Source organism: Myxocyprinus asiaticus, chromosome 18, assembly GCF_019703515.2.
Source record: "Myxocyprinus asiaticus isolate MX2 ecotype Aquarium Trade chromosome 18, UBuf_Myxa_2, whole genome shotgun sequence".
In the NCBI taxonomy this organism is placed as follows: Eukaryota; Metazoa; Chordata; class Actinopteri; order Cypriniformes; family Catostomidae; genus Myxocyprinus; species Myxocyprinus asiaticus.
Genome location: NC_059361.1, coordinates 33,318,841 through 33,338,348, shown reverse-complemented (window position 1 = coordinate 33,338,348; position 19,508 = coordinate 33,318,841). Strand labels below are relative to the sequence as shown.

Below are 19,508 nucleotides of genomic sequence, written 5' to 3'. Positions count from 1 at the left end.
CTGGTAAACCACTGGTGAGAGTCACGTTCCTTTAAACACATGCCATATCACACCACTTCCACATGCACTGTCATCATGTGTAACGTGTGCATTGTGTTATACGGCTTTATTTTTGCCTCCTGTGTTTATCAGATATAACTAAACAATTGCAATTTCTCTCCACAACTTTAAAGAACTAGATTTTTACATTATCTGAAGAAAATTTGAGTGGTGTTTGTCTGTGCAAGACTCACTTCAATGATGCTAGGGTGTTGTGGGTGATTGCCAGAGTGTTGCCATTCAGTTGTTAATGTCTTCAGAGTAGTTATTAGAGTGTTACTTTGTAGTTGCTAGGGTGTGATGTGTGGTTGCTAGCTGGTCAGTTCAAAAGAGTCTCTATGATATGGCTTGTGTTCCTCCTTCAGTGTAAATCTGTGATTTTTTTTTTTCACCAGTTTTACTATCCGCCAGGTGAAAGTCTTAAGTCTGATCACTTTGTAAAGTTAAGTAATGGCACACCTCTTCTCAACAAGCCACATGATTTGGGTTTTCATTCATGTCTGTTGCTCAAACGGTCTGGGGTGAGTTATATTTTTATATTCATAGAGGCTGTTTGTCTTTATTGTAAGGATCTATTCATTAACAGTCAGCTGATTTTACAGTTTACAGAAGCGTCTCTTGAGAAACAGAATCTGCTGGTCTCTTCCTGTCTGTTAAAGTCATCGTAAGCCTCTATGTTCCACTGTCACACACAGAACCACAGAGAGTAATCGAACTGTTCCACGTATATCCTTGTAATGTGTGATTCTTTCCACAGGTATATATAATGTTTTCCTCCATTTTGTGCATTCCATCTCCATTCCATACACAGACTACACACTACTTTTTGCCATGGTACCATGTTATATTAGACATGTACCATGGTAATACCATGTATTCGGGACAGGTTGCCATAGTAATACCATGTTTTTTTTTTACTTGGTACCACCACAGTAATTCCATGTTTTTTAGGACATGGTACCATAGTATTATTACAGTTTTATGGACATAGTACCGTGGTAATCCCATGGCTTCTTAGACATGTCAACAGTGGTAATACCATATTTTTGAAATGGTACCAAGGTAAAACTATGTTTTTGAACAAGTAACATAATAATAATAATAATACGTTAAATACTGAGAAGACAAAAATATTGAGAATTAAACTCAGAGATAGAAGAGATGCTGCGAAGAGTTAGGGGGAGTGAATTCTATATATTGGGTGCTACTATGCCACCCATAGTAGAGAGGCGAGATTTAGGGACAGAAAGGAGTCCGGACCCAGAAGACCTAAGCGAGTGGATCGGGTTGCAGGGGAGAAGCAATTCACTAAGATAGTGAGGTGCCAGACCATGAAGTGATTTAAATGTAAGCAGGATTAGTTTATATTTGATGTGAAACAAAACTGGTAACCAGTGAAGTTCAAACAGGAATGGAGTTATATGAGCTGAGCGCTTGGTATGTGTAAGAATTCTAGCTGCAGGATATTGAATATATTGCAACCTAGCAATAGAGTTAGCAGGTAAACCAATGAAGAGGGCACTGCAATAGTTAAGATGTGAGGATATAAATGCATGAACCAGTGTTTCAGCATCTTTGAGACTGATAAAGGGACGAAGGCGAGCAATGCGGCGAAGGTGAAAGAAGGCAATTTTAGATACAGATTTAATATGAGCTTCAAAAGTGAGGGAGGGATCAAAGATGATACCTACATTTTTTACAGTGTTGGATGGTTTAATGAAAGTGCCATCAATATCACAACCAATGTCATAAGAAATTTTTTCCGTAAGTGTTGGTGTTCCAATAATAATGAACTCAGTTTTATCCATGTTCAATTTTAGGAAGTTGGAGTTAAGCCATTTTTTTTTATTTCATTTACACATGTTGATAGTGGACCGGTCTGGAGAGTGGGAGCAGATCTACAAGCTGTACATATTTGAATGTCATCAGCATAACAGTGCATGTTATAACATGGTAATACTATGTTTATTTGAATGTGTGCTTTGGTAATACAAGTCAAATTAAAATACAAATGTATCACTTTACTATATGGTACCACCACAGTACTTTTGTTACTTGTGCCTCTTATTTACTGAAACTTCCCACCTCAATGTTTTAGCTCCCCCAAAACCCACACACTTTAATTACTACTTTTCCTTTCCTTTTATTCCCACCCCCACCCCCATCAGCTCAGTTTACAGTCTCCGCTCAGTGTGTGTGTGTGTGCAGCTGGGAGCCACATCTACTCGTGTGAATGTGTGCGAATGCGTCTGCTGTGCTGATCTGTGATGAGGGAGCACGACACAGTCGGACAGAAAGTGTGTGTATGTGTGTGTCATGATGCTGTCTGCCATCACATTACTGCTACTCATCTGTCTGCAGATGCGTGTTCTGGGGAAGCCGTGGTCGCAGGTCAGTGTGTTTACATGTTTTATTTGATGATGCTATCAGTGGGCAGGACTGCTTTTATATGTGAGAGCAATGAATAAAATAGGGAGTAATATGAAAATACACACTGATACATGTCCCAAACTTTGTTTGACAAAATACCATTCAGAGTTCAGTTTACAGTTGCCAAAACGCTTTGCAACTGGACTTTTTTATATCGAATTGTGCAGTCACAGGTGTGTGCCATATAACTATTTTACATTGGCTTTGCAAGTGGCTCATAAGAATTTAGATTCAAAGCTATCAGTTTGTTTTTAGCTGAAGTGTCACATAGTTTTTTTGCATTGATGCCAGACTTATTCAGTTGTTATGAGTAATCAAATGAGATGAAGCACCTTTCATGTATAAAGTATTTAATTCACTGGATTATTAAAACAAAAAGGCATTATAACTACATGGTTATTTGAGATGTAAACCAGTTTTCGTTGAATTTCCAGCAAAAACAACTGTACCATTATTTCTTATATACCGTTATGTAATATAATGAGATATTGATATATACATTTGTCTTAATATTTAATTATAATATTTATATAGGTTTGTTTAGAATATTATACATATAGTGTAAAATATTATTCATGTAATATTTATGTAAATAATGTATTTATATAAATATTTAAATATTTAAACCTAGATAAAAAATGTCCTTGAGGGAGATCTTGACATTTACTGTCACACTGAGTGTGATGTATGTGAATATTCTACACAGATGTTTTCTACAGCCATGTCAACTTCCTATGTAATTCCTGTACTTCCTGTAATCTTTAACATGTCAGTCGCTGCAGATACGACACCACAGCGGCCGTTTAAATGTCATCTGTGGGTTCTATAATAACAGGATCTGCCAGATGAAAGAATCATAGCCATTACAAATGTTCAGTGCCATCTTTGTGCCAGCTGTGAGAAACTAAACTGCTGGCTATTTTAGTGTGCTTTACAAGCACTCTGTGTTTATGGTCGTAACCTTGACCTCAGGTTTTGGGTGTCCACTCATTTCCACAGACATCAGGGCACAGGAGACGGCATGTTTCCCTCATGCTGATGTCAGTGCTCAGGTGACCCTTAAAATAGTTTGAATGCAGAATTTAATTCAGACTGTCGTACAGATGCATTTCCCCTGGAAACGTCATGTATTTGATTGATTTATTTATTCAATTTATTTTAACATCTTATATTTCTGTTATCAGAGACCTGCCTCTTTTTTGGTTTCCTTCCCATTTCCTTCCCCGTAGAGTGCTCATAGAGAGTTGCCTTTTAGTATAGTAACTTCAGTTATGTTGTCATGTTTCTAATCTGAATTCTGCCCTGTTTTTATTTGTTATTAATTGATACTCTTGGCTCTTGATGCTTCTTGGGGTTAGAGCAGACATTTATCATGATTAATGCTATCTGTAAAAATACTGGTTCAAATAAAGATTGTATTTCTCAACTAGATTTTTACATCTGAAAAAGAAAAGTGAGTGGTGTTTGCCCATGCAATTCACGATGCCAGGATGCTAGGGTGTTCTAGGTTGTGTCTAGTGTGCTGAAAGGTGGTTGCTTGGGTGTTCTGGGTGGTTTTCTACTGCACCAAGTCAAAAGAGTCCACCACCAAGGCTCCCTCCTTCAGTGTAAGTCTATGGGTTTTTTGTATTTATTTGAGGTATCATTCATGTCTGTATCACAAACGGTGCAGGGCCTCGTTTCCCAAAAGCATCGTAAGCCTATGTAGATCGTAGAATCCATCTTACGATTCATCTTAGTTTTGCAGCCCATTTCCCAAAAGCATCATAACTGAAGTAGTAATTAAAAATGCTCAAAGATTTACGAGTGCTCTGTAGTAATCGTACAGCACTAAGAGCAGCGTAAGCACATAGACTTAAGGACCAAACATACTCTATGCAAGTACGTGAACGCAGACGCACCTTGCTAAGCAAGCTCGATTTCATGCGTCGTTGCTTTGTGAAACGTGTCAGCGCTCAATTCATAACACAATGCAAGTACGCGCAGCATTCTCAGTGTTGCCGCAGAGGGTGCTAGAGCGTATTTTCTTCTTTCAATCAACAACTGTCATGGCAGACTCGGGCAGCAATTTGAGTTGTATATTTTTGAAAAATATATATTACTTTTTGTCCCCAGTCCATTCAAACAAACTTTTTTTTTCTCCATGTCTCTCCCCACTCCTCAGCTATTGACTTGCTGCCTAATCAGTTAATGGCTTAACTGACAGCTGTTTTAAATGAATGGAACTCTTAAGGAACTGTTCTCCGAACAGTTTGAAAAGCACCTTATTTTCATCCTGCCTCCATATACAACGTCCGAAGGCAGCATTTTCCTGGTTTCGGACGCAGCACCGGTTTCGTGGTCACACCTAAAAAATCTATTGCCCTCTTGTGGTCTGAGGTCTGTAACCGCCAGAGCAACGCAAGAGTGCACATAATGTATGTACAGCGGGACCACGCGTTGGCCATGCATTGGCCAAGCACTCGCGTTTGCGTATTTGCGTGAAGTATGTTTCGGCCTTTTGCAGACACCTGCAGGACAAACGTGAAATTACACCTAATTCAATTTAAATACCAATAGCTACTGTACAATTTATGCTAAAATTGTAATATCGGGATACCTATGTTTTATTTATTTTTCTTTTAACAGACAAGTCTAATAATAATAATAATAATAATAATAATAATGAAATGCATAAAATAGATAGTCTATATAAATGGATGAATATATTAATTAGTAAACAAATAAAGTTATTTGTGTGGACTAGTTGGACTAGATGGTAACAGCAAAGTGGTGGCATGATTGATGCAGACAACTGTATAAGTTAAAATCAGAGAGAGAAGAAAAAAAGTCAATAACTGCATGAAAATCATCAGTATATACTGGCTCATCATCCTTGTCTCCTCTTCATATCTGACACCCAAAGGCGCACTCGCCAGCACTACAAGTTGTGTTGCACCACACATGCAGCATTGCTGTCACCGTTATCAATTTTGGGAGTAAAGAGCAGACCTCCGCTATATTAGTGAATATCCCTAAAGTGCATCTTCTAAACGTCTTCTTATTTTGCACTGCGTTATAACACGGTGAACCTCGTAATATTCAATGAATACTAGTAATTAGCAGGATCATACATGGGGCCTCCACTGTCTTCAACCTGGAAGCTTTCAGATCGAGAGAAATTTGTGAAAACGAAATATTACACATGCACACCTGATTATGGAAGCAGATTGTGTAAAAGAAATAGATCGTTATGCACAAAATTATTGTAAAACAATATGTAAATATGTAGTTAAGTAGGTTGAATATTTAAGAAAATATTTCTAAACAAATATTAGTGAGGTAAATTACAAATGATTGTAAAGTTATACACAAATATAATGAAGTTCAATGACGAGCATCACTAAATGGTCACATTTCAGCACTGTCACGCAGATAGCGACTCTCTTAAGTAGCACTTAAAGCGTGTCCTCGCTCATTCATGTTAAGTGCAGTTTTGGGAAACACACGTAAAAAATAACGAACGTTCATAGAATCGCTTGTAGAAAACGCTCTTAACCGCTAAGATCCATCATTATTGGGAAACGAGGCCCAGGATGTTTAACACATAGGGCTCTATTTTTGTGAATGTGCAAAGTGTAACACGCTACCACCATGCGCAACGTCTTAGCCGGGGGGTGGGAGTATTTGCGCTACTATGGGTGTAGGCGTGCAAAATATGGGTGTATTGTATGTAAATGAAGAGGCGCAAAGCACAATTGGCTATTTTCCTAAGAATTTGGTCATTGTGCTAAGAATTTTCAATACCACATCTTAACTCAGAGTCTAAATTCAGTTCCTGCATTTGCAGTTTGGAGATTCCACCAGCAGGTGTTATTAAAGTTCATGTCGAAACTCTTAAAATATAGTGGAACATTAAATTAGATCCCTGACATAGCCGTTTTGAGAAAAATAATAATTATGAGATTGTGTTAAACTATCTAAAGGTCATGGCTTATTTTCCAATTATTATAATTATGTTTATATTTAAAATTGTATTTATGATGTAATATTTATTTATTTATTTATTTATTTATTTTTATTTTTTTGTGATTTTTTTACTAAAAAAGTTTAAAAGAGTAAAATGTTTGGATTTGGTATGATTTTTTTTAACCACTTCATTATTTTGATTATATTTTCATTTCATTTGAAGTGTAATTTGAATTTAGAAATATATTTGGTTTAAAATGTTCGTGTTTCAATAAATTATTTTAGTTTTTAAAAATCTAAATCGACCGCTAGAAGTGAAGCGCGTTCCGATACAATCACTGTTAATACTAGCCATGATGTGTGTTTCAGTAGATGAAAATGATTAATAATACTTAAATTCTCTATAATTTAAAGGAGCATACATCCAAATTCTGACGAGAATCGCATTTTCCATTCGTATAAAAGAAGCATGTGTCACTGTCATAGAAATATGCCTGGCATTCATCAAGGATGCAGTTAATGCACAAAAGAATGTAAGTCCATATTTTTATTCTTTTAATTAATTAAAAAAGATTGAGGGAATGTACTACAATATATAATTGTACGCAGACGCTGGAATAACCGGAAAAAGAAATCTGAATTTAATGGCACTTAGTCCAGCCTTTTGCGCATTGCGTGCATGATTTCGCCAAACCCACTTGCATCTGGACTTAGCGCATGCTTGCACGAAAATACCAAAACTTCATGGCCATGCCCATCAACTTTGCACTTATGACTTAAGGCATTGCGCTGTGCATAAAGCTTGTGCTCTTAAAATAGGGCCCTTAATGTTAGGGGATGTTCAAATCACTAACCATAAGTATGAGCAATAGTAATAGTGATGCTTGCCTTGGCAAACACTTAATGAGCTTTAAAACAGTTGTTCATTAGGGATTTTACATTGTTTTTCTTTTTATGTGTCTAGAAAACATATTCTTGTGATATAAATTGACATCTGACTGTTTACTGCTTTGAGTCTGAATGCAATATAACGGGCTCCAGCACTCGCTTCTGACTTTGGCAAAACAGTGGCTGTAATCACTCTCTTTACGAATCCTGTGGTTACACTCTTAAAACCCCACAGTGTGTTTGTTCATTCAGAGGACACATGCTCACAGTCTCATCCACCACATGGAGTCCAAATGAAGCAAGAGTGACATTACTGTTTTTACTTTACTCAAATTTGAATCAGTGACGGCCACACAAATCAGATAACAGACAAATTCACCCAAAAGAGAAAATTCTGGCATCATTTGCCCTCATGTTGTTACAAACCTCTGACTTTCTTCTGTGAAACATAAAAGGAGATGTTTAGCAGAATTTTAAACAGTGCAGTGAAGGGGAATAGCGCATGAGTCGTATGGACTACTTTTATCAACTACCTTATTTTCCAGAATGTAAGTCGCAATTTTTTTCATCATCCAAAAGGTCCTGCAACTTACAGTCCAAAGCAACTTATTTATTTACATAATTTATATGTAATGTCGGCCGATCAAATTTGCTGCACACTTGCAGCACATATGATTACACAAAAAACAGTCATAGAACTAATTTTGCCTTTACAAATAATTTTATGCAAACCAGTTTAAGTATTCTGTCCACCATAACAGTATTGTGCCAAAAAACTTTAGGCTGCTGTCAAATGAAATTCCCACAAAATGACGTTTCATCACACTCCTACCAAAACATTCAGTGAGTGAAACTGACAATTAGTGCATAGCAAATAGGTTTGCAAATATTGGAAATATCATGATCGAAAGTCATTATAGTTAAGGAATGAATAGAATTCAACGGGCTTATTTTTTCACTCACTAAAAGCTGTTTATTTGTATACAACCGTAACAAATGCTGGCAATGACAGGCAGTTGAAGACGATGAGAAGAACCCAAGTGCAGTTTATTCATAAATGTGAAATCCAAAAACCGTGAACAGAAACATAAACAGGAACTAAATTAAACTTGACTTGACATAACTTGACTTGACATCCAAACAATGTTACATTAACAATACCTGACAAAGGACCACGGCAAACATGAGGGTTTAAATACACAGACATGGGTAACAAGTAATCAAGACAACCAATCACAAGACTGAACTAATAATAAGACAATGAAACATGAATCAATGACCTAACAGAACTGATAACAAGATAACAAGACTCATGAACACAAACCAATGAGAACAAAACACATGGAACAAGAGAGGATCACATGAGGGAACAGATCACATGACATGGCAATCAAACAGGAATTAAACTTTCAAAATAAAAGACATAAACACAAAACATGAACAAAACACATAAACGTGACAACAACAGAGAGTTGCATATGTTATAAACAGATGTGGCTTATTGTCATGTCTTTTTTTATGAAACATAAACAGAATATGAAAAACTTACTTAAAGCAGATGCTTCTGATTAAAACAAGCCCAAATGCAATGTGATATGATGCCTAGATCTTGAAGTAATCTTCACGGAGCAACTTGACGCGTGCTGAGCAGCTGAAGGGAAGTCTGCTGCTCCTGGGTCCTAATACCCACCATTATACACAGATGCAACATACTGGTGGTTTTTTTTCCACTCAACAATGCAATTTTGACCAAATGCAACTTATATTCAGGTGTGACATTATTTCCAGAAAATATGGTAGTTAAGTTTCAGCTTTCAACAGTGAAATGACCTCATTAATGTTACTGCAGAATGAGTGAGCTGTGATAACTGTCTGGAGGTGATTTGAGTTACAGCCTCTGACTTCTCACCAGGGTTTACTGGGTCACCTGTCACACATCATGGGAGTGTTTTAGCAGTTGCTGAAGACATTAAGAGTTTTTCGGCCTCAAAGAGGGTGCGTAAGAACTGACCGCACTTTAGGAAGGACTGGTTTAGTATGTTAGGGTTATCTCTCTTCTAATGTTAATCATGAACAACTTTGATGTTTTCCCAAAGTAGTTATTTCATTCATAAATAGACACTACACTTCATGACAATTCATGGCAGTTCCACAGCTGAAGTGGTTTGAGTGTTTCTCGGCTCTTTTTTCGGGCTCTGTGAAGGAAATGATGAGCTGTGCGGATAGCGTCGCTTGAAAGTGTTCCAACCTGTCCATAAACTTCTGGCTCCTGCAGCACAGTGCATCGTGGGAAATTGTGAAGTCGGTGCAGAGAGGAGGAGCTGCTGTCTGTATGCCAAAATACAGTGAGATTTAATTTCATTATTTATTATATGACTACTGAAAGAAGCCTAACAGCTATGTTATTACAAAAAAAAAATATGCCATCTGGATTCACAATATACGTTAACAAGATCCAGGACCATTTGCATTACAATTTTTTAATTTTTTTATTTTATCTTCATATCATGATAACTAAGTGGTGTTTGTAATGTCAAGTTATTTGGCTTGTTGAGGACAAGTGTGCTATTAATTTTCTAAGTGATCAGACTTAAGCTTTTCACCTGACAGACAATAAAACAAGCTCAAAAATCCCAGAGATTTATTGAAAGTGGAACTCGAGCCATATCTACAGACCAGAATATAATAGGGACTTGGGGATGGGCTCTTTTGACTTGATCCAGTAGGCAAACAACAAGAACACACTTAGAATGGCATAGCAATGTGCTAAGAAACCCTCAGAACACCTAAGCAACTGCACGATTTTCTGGCAACCACCCAAAACACCCTAGCATTATGGCGAATTTTACAGACACATTTTCTTCGTAAAATGGAAACATCTAGTTATGCCTGAAAATAGGACAGCTGTGTTTAATAAATGCACAGAACATGCAGTTATATTTAAGGACTCATCAGGATACCCAGAAACATCCGGGGACACTTTTTCATGACAAACATGAACACAGTACGGACACAGATTTATTACAACATTTGAACAGAAACAGCAACCTCCAGTGAGCAATTTTTTTTATATATTTTCCATGAGAAGTTTTGACACATTTATAAGATACTTTTAATTTGACGATTCAGACAGTACGTTTACACGCACTTTAAAAGGTCGATTTCAGCTTAAAAGTTCAATGTCATGTAAGCACTTTAATCCAACTGAAATTGTACAGACAGATTTTGTGCAACCAACAGACCCTAGATAATGCCACTGTAGCTCACAAACACGCACCCAGTTCGGAGAGCTTCTTTGTTTTGATCACCTGGAATTATTCAGCTGGCCTACTCAAGGGTTTGAAATATCAGTAAAATCAGAAGTTATCATTTCAGTCAGTATGTGTTCAGTGGAAGTCATTAATTTTGCAAAAATGTGTGTGTTCTACTGTATGTAAAAGGGTTTTTGTTTGAATTCGAGCATTATGGAGTATAAAATATCCCTGCCGGTCTGTAACTGTATCCGTCAGGTCAGTCAGACTGTGTCTTTTACGCTGCCAGCTTCGTTCTTGTTGTGAACCACAAACTTGAGCCTCCCAGTCAGTTCAAATACTAAGAGAATATTACATCTCACACACTCACATGAATCGAGATACTGTTCTCCTCTCTAAAATATATTCAGTTGTGCTGATGTTTGAAACTGTAGATGTTTGCTGTGATGAGGTTGTCATCTGACCAGCTGTCGTATCCCGGCATTCAGCATCCGTGTGAACTGAGACTCTTCTGCTCTTCAGTGATCCGAGGAATTTTCACATAAAGACGGATGATGTTTACATGCAGAATCCTTGAATCCTTCCTCTTCATGGCAGTGGAAAAGATAGCTTTGTGTTAAATCTCATCTTGATTAGTTTATTTTGTCTCAGATCTCATTCACGTTTGCATATATTCACATATGGTGTGTAATGCCAGATTTTATGTCAGCCTTTATTGGTTCTTGCATGTCTCGTGACTGATCATGGCATGTTTGAATGTTTTGAATTAAATGCAAGAATGTTTTGATTTCTTGTGAAATCCTTTTCCAGGCTGGATTTCTACATCTTGTGTTTGTGTGTGTGTGTGTGTGTGTGTGTGTGTTTTGGATATTTGTTGTAAATTGGTAATGACTGCATGAGGTAGTTTGTCAAAGTAATGTTGTAGTCTGGGTTGGACAGCAGTTGTTCTGGAGAGTTGTTCAGGTTTGACAGCAGGTCAATGTGAGACTGAACCGTTCTGCATCATTAGTACAAAGACCACTGAGAAGACTACTGACTCACTCCTAGGGATTCCTGCACCGCTGTTCAGTAGCAGTGCTCCACCGCTACTGAATCTCCAGGTCTATGGCACAAGAAATATTTTACACTTGTTGTGAGTTGTGAACTTGCAGTCTGAATTGAATGTGATGAGATAAAGAGCATGTAACGGCAAATAACGCTGAAACAACACGTCTTGCTTTTGCATTGTGTAGACTGAACGATAGAAATAAAATCGAAAACAAGACATGACTTGGTGTGAGACTTTGCACAAGTTACTTTACAAATCTAAAGCATCCCCATGAGTTTTTTGTGTCCCCCCGCTGCAAAAGCAGAATTCTGTTCATTCTTTTTGTCCATTGTTTCCTCGTTCATTCCTCTCCACTCTTTCTCTTTTTGTCTGTCCATTTCTCCTTTTCACTCTAGTCTCTCTGGACCTGTTCACCAAACCCTTTATGTTTTACTGTCTGCTTGTCTGAATTTATGGACCACTGAAAATAGAAATATATTCAGGAATATACATAAATCTCTAGCACAGAGATCTGTTTCCGCTCGTCAATGTCACAACACAAAAACAGACTTATAGATTTCCTGGAACAATCACACTACTGAAAAAAGCCCTGTTCACATATACAGCAGTTTCACTGGAGGTCACCAGTCACTGGATTGTTGGCCGTAGTGGTCTTCCTACTGCTGGTTGCCTTAGTTAAACTTTTCTCAACTTTGTTGTGTATCTGTTAACACCCACATCGCATTACCAGCGGCCTCACTCATGTCACCTCAAATGGCCAGCTGCCATTACAAATCTGGTCACTTTGTCACTGCAAAGTGTTGCAATTTTGAATGCCTTTAAAGACTGTTGCGTGTGCTCATAATTGACACTAATTTGAGATTGCTCACAGTGTTTCTCTCTGTTATGTTTGTGGCAGAGTGTCGGTTGCGATGATCTCCTGGGCTCTGGCAATGTGCGTGATAAATGCGGTGTTTGCGGTGGAGATAACAGCACATGTAAGCTTGTCTCCGGCCTGTTTCAGCACAGCCTGTCTAAAGTGGGTTACCACAAGATTGTAGAGATTCCGCAGGGCGCCATGAAGATCAATGTCACAGAGATGGTAAAGAGCAGGAACTATCTGGGTAAGTCACTGAAAAGGAAACACGTCAATAAATCCCATTTAAGTCATGACAACTCTCAGAAAGCTTTAACATGTTAATGTGGGTATGAGATATTGATAGGATATTGGTCTTGGTGGACTAGATCTGCTATGCTGCTGCAGAACAAGTACAAAGACTTGTTACTGCTAGAACATACATTACACAGACATACGGTGTTAAACATGTGGACATGCTGCTGCTGCTGCACAATTAGACATGCTTACAGTCCCTATGTAGCAGATTTAGACAAGTGGAGCTGGGTAGGAGTAGGGTTCAGGAAAAAAAACTGCGTGCTGCAGTGAAACCGGCCTTCCTGCAAAACTGAGCAGTTTAAATGTTAGACAAAGAGAGAGTGCGCAAGTTGATTGGCTACCCGATTACATGTCAAAGGACCTATAAGCTTACACCATGCGAGATAATTAACATGTGAGCAAGCCGATCTGCTAACAGATTACAAGTTCAAAGAATATATCAGCTTGCGCCATTCAGGGTTTTATGCCTGAAATTCAGTCATTTCTTCCATGTTTTTGCCCTAACCAACCTCGATCACAGCGTTTTGTTAGTCACTTGCTTGCAGTTTCTGTTGCATCATACTCTGTAGCTCTGACTACAGTAAAATCTTATTCGTCCAAAATCCTGCTGCACATAGCTGTATATTAAACATGCTCAATTTTGTCGCAAAGTCAGCATTTTCTCTTTTATTGAGGATAAACAAATTTCATAATGCTCAAAAATTGTGTTGCGCCTGGTTAGGTACATTGTCACCTAAACTTCCAATACAGAATGTCTTTGAATGTCTGACACATTCGAATGTCTTTAACTGTGACCCGTAAAATGACTGCGGCTGAAGCACCTATATCAGAAAGTCTGGGCTCCTCAATGTAAAGTAGCTGTTGTGTGACATACGCTTGTAAAAAGATCAGATCTGTTTAATTATAAGCCAGGTCAAACCCAGCTCCAGAGGGAAACGTTTTATCGTATATTTCAGTCAGTCTTTAAGTGCATGTCACTTACTTATAGTGTCCCAGACATAATGAGAGACAGACAGAATGAGAAAGGAAACAACTGGAAAGAGACGTCTGAGTGACGGAATGCCTGTTTTTATTGTTGTTGCGTTAACAAGAGGCCTCCTTCCTGGCCTGCGGCTGCTCATATAAACAGACTCTGCATCATTCACCCTTCACCTCTGCATTTCTAATTAAACGGATGTGCTTCACCATATGCTGCTGCCCGCAACATCTGCAGGCCAAATATGTGACGTGTGTCGATTTGACAAAATTCGGTTCAACGGTTTTAAATGTTGTTTTCAAAAGTCTGTAAGTGGTCCTCAGTATAGCTTCTAAGGCCTATGTGTGTTTGTATGTGTGTGTCCTGTAGCTCTGCGCAGTCGGTCTGGCCGATCGATTATTAACGGAAACTGGGCCATTGACCAGCCTGGTATGTATGAGGGAGTGGGAACCATGTTCACATACCGGCGGCCCAATGAGATCTCCAGCACCACGGGAGAATCATTCCTGGCCGAGGGCCCGACAAATGAGATCCTGGACGTTTACGTGAGTGACATGAAGACTTTTTGTATCTGTAGTGACTGATGTTTCTCTTATCTCATGTGTGTATGTTCTCTCTCCTCAGATGATCTACCAACAGACCAATCCAGGAGTTCATTATGAGTTTATTATGCCCTCAGAGAACACTGGAAACTCTCAACATCATGAAGACCAACAACTGCAGGGTGACTGTTTCCATACAACTGTCTGTCACATACATCAGCAGCAAATATACAGAGCTGAACATTAAGGGTATTTTCTACTGCTCCTTTACTGTTTGTCATGCGTTTCACCACAGTAAATGTTGTGAACGGGCAGTCTGGTTATGATCCAAGCAGCCTTCCGACTCTAGAGGAACGTGAACAGTCAAGTGTGGTCAGGTATCCTCCCCCCATCCCTGACAACCAGTTACCTGCATCGGCACACCCAGACAGACACAGAGACTACAACTGGAAACTCACTGGCACCACAGACTGCAGCACCTCCTGTGGCAGAGGTCAGAACTACATGAATTAACTGTATATCACTCCCTATCAGGGCATTTATTATGTTTTTTTGTAGAAACATTATTCCTGCAAACTGTAAAAAGATTAATTCTGTGAAAGAAAATTCTGCCTCGTGAGTGGCCATGTGGGTTATTTTGTATGAAATTAAATTAGATTATTAAACATTATATTTGTTTAACATCTGTATGGGTTCCTCATTTGTTGATTGGTGCATTACATGTGCAGGTAGCAGGTACACAGTGTTTAGCTGCGTCCACCGGGTTACTCACACACACGTGCTGAATGGTCTGTGTGACAGCAGCACCAAACCCAACGTGCAGGAGGAGCCGTGTAACATGCAGCCGTGTCCTGCGTTGTGAGTCTCTTTCATTTCTATGTGCTTGTTGATAAATTTGAACTAATAAGCAGAATTCATTTTGAATCATTTTCACAAATCAGAAAAAAATGAGAAATTGCCATATTTCCTCAATTTGGACTTGGGATTTTCCCTTTTTAAAAATAAACAGCCAATCACAGCCATGAACCATGATTTTTTACTTGCTGATTGGTTGCAGGTGTTATTAGGGGGTGAAACGCTGTTATTCTAGAGTGCATTTGATTGGAAAAACATTTTCGTCAATATTTTTGGTTTATTTAGAAGAGATTTTGGCTGTAGTTGTTCTTATATGTGTTACAGCTGGGACATTGGCGAGTGGTCTGAATGCAGTAAAACTTGCGGTTTGGGCATGCAGCATCGTCAGGTTCTCTGTCGTCAGGCGTATGCCAACCATACGTTAAATGTGCACACCAGTCGATGTCAGCACCTGGAGCGTCCTGAGACGAGCACCACCTGCCAGCTGAAGATCTGCAGCGAGTGGCACATTCGCTCAGAGTGGAGTTCCGTGAGTGACAGCTGTCAGTCACAGCACCTCCTCCCCGCTGATTGGCCACACACGTGAGGACAGTGAGCAGCAGCCTATCAGCAGGGGCAGTTGGTGGAGCTTTTGCACTGGGACAGATATTTGGTTTGGGGGAATTAGAGCCAGAAAACTGCAATAACACAAGCATTATTATTAGTTTCAAATTTGGCAATTAACATACGTTACACAAGTACACATATGCAGGCGCAAATGCTTGGCCAAGACATTTCAAGCTTGCGAACCCACTGTACACACTAAAGCCACGTCACACTTCACTTTGCACTCCATTTACTTCCATTCAAACACATCCAAACAAGGTAAGCCGAAAACGGAAGTTCATGCAAATAAATTTTGCATTCCGCTGCGCACGAAAGTTCAAGTTTGGTCAATTTTGACCTGTGAATTTGCATGACAAGAAGATTCGCATATCCTATCTGTTGCAGTGTCCGAAATAATGTTGCATGCTCAAAGCCTAGAGTGACTGCGGCTTTAATGTGTGTTCTTGCGTTAAGGCCTATTCACACCAAATTCGTGATGAATTTGCAAGACGAACTGCCCGACGAATGATCTATTCACACCGAGACCGATACAAATAAAAAAATAATAATAATAATAATTTCACCCCTGTACAGTAGGCGGCACTGTTCTACAAACATTTATTCTTATATAGTGCATAGATCTTTAAGCATTCAGCTGTCAATGCATAAAAGAAACTACAGCCTCACAGTCTTTTCTATCTTTAATTATTTCATATTTGTATTGAATTCAGGGTTTCTTGTGCATGGTGAGAAAAAGAGCACAGTTAAAGGAAAACTTTTTATTTTATTCTTGCAGTAAAAATAGCAGTGAGGTTCAGCAATTCGTTTGGCTACACTTGTAGTAAAGTATTGCATGCAAAGAGCCTTTTTTTTGTGATATCTTTTTAAGAACTAAGGCAAAACAAATTAACAAACCTAACTGCTATTTTTTAATGCCAGGATAATATAACAGGCACAGAATTATATATATTAAATAACGTATATTAAGACAAAACACCAGAAACTGTATATTGCATATTATAAGTTATAAGCACATTACATAAATATTCTAAAATAGAAAGAATGTGTTTACTGCTTCTATATTATTTATTTACTGCATATTACTTGCATTGAATTCAGAGTTTTTGTGCATAAGATGAGTAAAAGAGCACAGCACCTGTGTTTACCAGTTGATTAGCACCACCAATGCGCTGGACTGTGCAGCAGCACCGACTTTAAAAAAAGGAATAAAAGCTCTTATTTCATTGGTCAGTCAGTTTTCATCGCTGTCAGAAGAAAACAAAATCAGACTGCTCTCTGTAAAAAAAAAAAAAACTTTGGAATGTCGGCGGACGATTTGTTTGACCCGGTGTGAATAGCGCCATAGGAATCTATTGTTCCTTTTCAAAAGCTCGTTTGGAATGAATATTTCCACTGAAAATTCAGGCTTGGTGTGAATATGCTTTTACTGTGGCGGTAACAAACCTCATTACTCAAGGGGGCGATAGTTTTCTTCAAAAAATAAACCAAATCTGTTATTATTGACAGTTTAAACAAACTTTACTTTAATCTTGCTTAGCAATGTTCTCTTTAAACTATTGCTGTGCCATGACAGTAGTTGACTTAAAGAGAAAACTGACCACAGAAGAAGACAGTTTGCTATAATGCAACGGTGTTTGTCTCAATCAGCTCCCTAGTTCAGTAGTCAGGGCACTGATCACGGAGTTGGAGTTGGCCACAGAAACGTTCGTTTAATTGTTCTTTTTAAATATTAGATTTGTTAAAAGTAGGGTTAAAAAAAACATTTCTTTATATTTTTATTTCTTTATTGTAATTTATATTTCATAATGTGCAGTGCTGTGGGTCAGCAGAAACAGGGTTAAAGACCCCTGCTCTAATGTCTGCTATAGCGTCCCTTGCGGCAACGCTGAGAATGCAGCGTGTATTTGCGCTGCATTATGAATTGCGTTCTGACACTTTTTGAAACATGACAACATGTGAAATTGAGCTTGCATAGCTAAAAGTGTTAGCGTTTACATAATTGTGTAGAGTATGTTTCTGGCATTGCACTATAACATTTGCCAGCTGAAGTGTGTGTGTGTGTGTGTGTGTGTGTGTGTGTGTGTGTGTGTGTGTGTGTGTGTGTGTGTGTGTGTGTGTGTGGGTGGTCAGTGTTCTGTGCCCTGTGGAGTAGGTCAGAGGTCACGCGAGGTGCACTGTGTCAGTAATGTTGGCGATATTGTAGCAGATGACGAGTGCAACATGAAACTTCGGCCCAGTGATGTGGAGAACTGTGATGCTGGTCCCTGTACAAAGAGCTGGTTCTTCAGTGAGTGGAGTGGTCAGGTGAGTGCTATGGAAGTTTAGTTGGTTAGTAGTCTCATGTAGTCAGACCTTTGACAATCTGCATAAAGTCTGGTCCAATTTGCAGCCTATTCTGGCCAAGAACTGCTCACTTATGCAGGAAAACTCTGAGTGGCATGTACCAACTGACATGACTGACGACATGTACACTGGTGGCCAAACGTTTGGAATAATGTAAAATGGTACTTTAATTCACCAAAGTGGTATTCAACTGATCACAAAGTATAGTCAGGACATTACTGATGTAAAAAACAGCACCATCACTATTTTAAATAAGTAATTTTTGATCAGACAGGCCCCATTTCCAGCAACCAACACTCCAATACCTTATCCTTGAGTAATCATGCTAAATTGCTAATTTGGGACTAGAAAATCACTTGCCATTATATCAAACACAGTGGAATGCTATTTGGTTTGTTAAATGAAGCTTAACATTGTCTTTGTGTTTGTTTTTGAGTTGCCACAGTATGCAATAGACTAGCATGTCTTAAGGTCAATATTAGGAAAAAAATGGCAAAAAAGAAACAGCTTTCTCTAGAAACTCGTCAGTCAATCATTGTTTTGAGGAATGAAGGCTATACAATGCTTGAAATTGCCAAAAAACTGAAGATTTCATACAAAGGTGGGGCATAGCGTGACGCCATGCAAGGTTCGGACATGTGAATGGCGAGCTCTGTGCACTTTGCTAGTTTTAATACTTTTAATGTCATAAACCGGTGAGATTCGATACACCCTGATCCTTAACTGTTCTAGGAAGACAATGTCAAAGAATTCAAAATCCTCAGGCTCTGGAAACATTAAAAGACATTATGTGCAGCAGGCCGCAAGCCTGTTAGCCGATTTGGCCGGAGAAGTGAAGGAAATTCTGTGAGAATTGTTGAACGTGTCGGCAATACTGACAAAGGTCATTGCTGACTTAGAGGGTCTTGCTGTATTACGTTGATCGATCACTGCCATGGAGATAAAATTCACTGAGATGGTTACAAGAGTGGGGGATGTCAAGAAATGGATCGATTATCTGGAGTCATCGGAGAGAGATTTAGCTGCTAATCCGCTAGCGACCAAGGTGGATTTGGAGCGCATCTGGGAGAAGTTTGAGGATGTGGAGAATCGTAACCAGCGGAATGCTGTCCGAACTGTTGGAATTCCTGAGGACGAAGAAGGTCGGGATATGGTGAAATTCCTGGACGGGCTCTTTCCCAGTCTTTTGTGTAGCAGCACTCCTTCGGGACAGTGTTGTGGATGAATCTGCACGTTCTTAGTGCTTATGCCTCCTATTGGTTGGAGTTTGTTTTGTGGAGTATTTCTTGCAGGACATTGGAGTGATTGGGTCATTTGTTGCACTCATGTAGCAGCTGAATGGGCCGGCTCACTGAACATTCGTTTGACTGTCCGAGGAAACTAAACGGCCTTTTTTGGTTCCGCTAGCAGCTGGAGTTTGTTTTGTGGA

General features: G+C 38.9%; 1 protein-coding gene across 1 annotated transcript in view; it reads left to right on the top strand.

Annotated features, from left to right (window-relative positions):
- LOC127455796 (thrombospondin type-1 domain-containing protein 4-like) overlaps positions 1-19,508 on the top strand; it is a 54,905-nt gene that overhangs the window by 17,126 nt on the left and 18,271 nt on the right. The window contains exons 8-14 of the mRNA XM_051723931.1: positions 12,503-12,707; positions 14,103-14,278; positions 14,358-14,457; positions 14,571-14,768; positions 15,004-15,133; positions 15,455-15,659; positions 17,867-18,040. Coding sequence (XP_051579891.1) covers positions 12,503-12,707; positions 14,103-14,278; positions 14,358-14,457; positions 14,571-14,768; positions 15,004-15,133; positions 15,455-15,659; positions 17,867-18,040 — 1,188 coding nt within the window. The remainder of the gene's footprint in view (positions 1-12,502; positions 12,708-14,102; positions 14,279-14,357; positions 14,458-14,570; positions 14,769-15,003; positions 15,134-15,454; positions 15,660-17,866; positions 18,041-19,508) is intronic.